The 2527-nt window shown below is 39.8% G+C and overlaps 1 protein-coding gene across 1 annotated transcript in view; it reads right to left on the bottom strand.

Annotated features, from left to right (window-relative positions):
- MMAA (methylmalonic aciduria (cobalamin deficiency) cblA type) overlaps positions 1–2246 on the bottom strand; it is a 5965-nt gene extending 3719 nt beyond the window's left edge. The window contains exons 1-2 of the mRNA XM_010023580.1: positions 1826–2246; positions 617–739 (exon numbers count right to left, since the gene is read on the bottom strand). Coding sequence (XP_010021882.1) covers positions 617–739; positions 1826–2246 — 544 coding nt within the window. The remainder of the gene's footprint in view (positions 1–616; positions 740–1825) is intronic.
- Between the last annotated feature and the right edge of the window lie 281 nt (positions 2247–2527).

The raw sequence follows: 2527 nt of genomic DNA, 5'->3' as shown, positions 1-2527 counted from the left end.
TTCCCTACAATTTTTTATTTGAGAGTGACAGATTACAGCCACACAACTTTGAAGAATTTTAAATTTAGAAAAAAAAGTCATGGTCCAAGTGAAACGGTCAATGATACTGCACGAGGAGACCTAGAAACTAGCACAGTCAACAGAAATCCAAAAATGCCTATTGAGGAGAACTAGTGACTGTTCTAAAATCCAACCTGATCTACATGTTTGGATTGCAGCATCCTCTAAACAGTTTTAAATTAGCACATGCTTCCTGCCCAGTGATCAGCATTGCCACTGTTGAAATTCAAGCAGAAATGAATGCCCTTCTACTCCTTCATTCATGGGAAAATAGATAAATAAATGCATCTAGAGAGAGAAAACCACAGCTATCTGAAATTTCAGACAAGAAGTTGCAAGGCAACATTCAGAGAGTGGATGAGAGGAACCCTGACAAAATTAGGATAGTTATACGTATTTCCCAATTTCATATCACATGGGGAAAAAATAAAAACCCGATCCAACGTTTTTAATATTTTACGTGTAAAGGCCCAAAATTTCCCTCCATCTGACCCAAAGAGACTCCTATAGTTGAAAAGGAATTAGAAACCTGACGCAAGCTGTAATTCACACTCACCACCACTTGTGCTAGAGGAAGGGTCTACAGCCAGCACAGACACTTTGTATTTTCTTTCTGTAAGCATTTTCCCAAAGCATTCTATGAAAGTCGATTTCCCAGCACCAGGGGGACCAGATAACCCTAAATAATTGTATTAGGGAAAAAAAAAACAAACAACATTTTGTTAATCAAATAAATAATGCATCACACAAACACAGCATCTAAGTTGATAACAATTCATACTTTCACACAGTATCACAACAAAGGCAAACGGAGGCTATACCACAACCGAACAGTTGTAATTTGACTTGAAATACACTACCTTGGTTCACCCAACATAGCAGCACTCACTTCACCACCCCTCATCCCATCCATAGCAACATAGCATTGTGGGTTTTGGTGGTACTTCCTCCCCTCCAAATAAGTTTATTTATACTGACTTTCCCTTCTGAACTTTAAAAATGCCATATCCTAAGTTGGGATTTTTTCAGATTTACTATTTCTAAAAGTAACACTCTAAAAGCAAAAGCCCTTACCCTGAAGAGCTATTATTTCAAAATATGAGGCAATTTACTTGCATGTCAAAGCATGTAAACTAAGATTATCACCACTCACTCCCATGATTTCTCACTCCCATGCTCAAGTTCTTGTTTTTACTGCCTTTGCACATGCACAAGAGATGACAGCTGGGTATGGTATACTTCAGTCACGCATCTCTTTGCAAGGGCAAAAGTATTTTACAGTTTACAAGAGAACCAGGTTCAACCTTCCTTGGCTGAAAAGCAGGCTGCTTTAAAGCAAGGCCATGAAACAGGAAGGTGCATGTTTTTCCTTCTGTAGACTGAAACAGGGATTCAAGAAGTATTCAAGAAAACACCTTCTTCAGGTAAAGACCAGGTCTGCTGAAATACATCCTGCACTATCTAAGCATATAGAAACAGCTGTACCAATCTGCCAACTACCTAATACATCAGCTTGTAATAGTTATAAAAAATAAGTCAAACAACATCCCCCCAAGAAGCAACAGTAATTAGTTCTAGAGTTTTTTCAAAAGCATTTTCCAGCTCAGTCTGCAATTCTACTGCACAACAGAAGATTGGTTACAAACCACCAGAAACCAACAACCCAAGACTACAGACCATGATGTTTAAAGAACAACAGTGACAATGGAAGGTGAGGACTGTAATTCCATCAAAGCAACTACTGGACAGACATAAAAGGACTAACCCACTCTAAAGGCAAGTGGCTTTCCTTGATTTAACTTTTCTTGTTCCCTGTGGTAGGATAATACCTTCTGAAGGAGCACCTGTGCTATTTTCTTCTTCCTACTCTGAGTTGATTCTACAAGTGTAATGGATTCAGCTAGACAGGCTCTATGACCCTGGATTAGTCCACTGTAAAGTCTGTCTACAAGTCTTTGTTCTCTGTCAGAAAGTTCCTCTACTTGCTGGTCAGGGGCCACCTGCTGCCACAGCTCTCTCCTCAAACCATTTGATGCACATATCCATTTTGTTTGATACTGCTGTGCTGGCGTAAGAGAATCAATGCACAGGAAATCCACTCTGGAAGCGAAATGAAAGTTCGGGAAGTAAGTTCTTCTAGAGACACAACAACGAGGGAATCTCAGCAGCAAAGATGGGATCTTCATCTTGTTTAGAATTAAAAGTACCAGAAATACCTGTTCAATTCTATTTGTAGACACCCTAAAGAGAAAGAAGAACATTTTTACGATTACACAAGAGGAGCTCTTTGCACCTTATTTCCAGAAGAAAAAAAAAGAAAAAAAATGCAGTCAATACACAAGAACATAGAACCATAGAATGGTCTGGGTTGGAAGGAACCTTGAAGCTCATCCAGTTCCAACCCCCGTGCCAAGGGCAGGGACACCTTCTCCTAGACCAGGTTGCTCCAAGCCCCTGTGTCCAAGCT

Source organism: Nestor notabilis, unplaced genomic scaffold (assembly GCF_000696875.1).
Source record: "Nestor notabilis isolate BGI_N333 unplaced genomic scaffold, ASM69687v1 scaffold11271, whole genome shotgun sequence".
Lineage (NCBI taxonomy): Eukaryota > Metazoa > Chordata > Aves > Psittaciformes > Psittacidae > Nestor > Nestor notabilis.
Note: the sequence above shows the minus strand (reverse complement) of the source record. Positions and strands in the feature narration are given on the sequence as shown.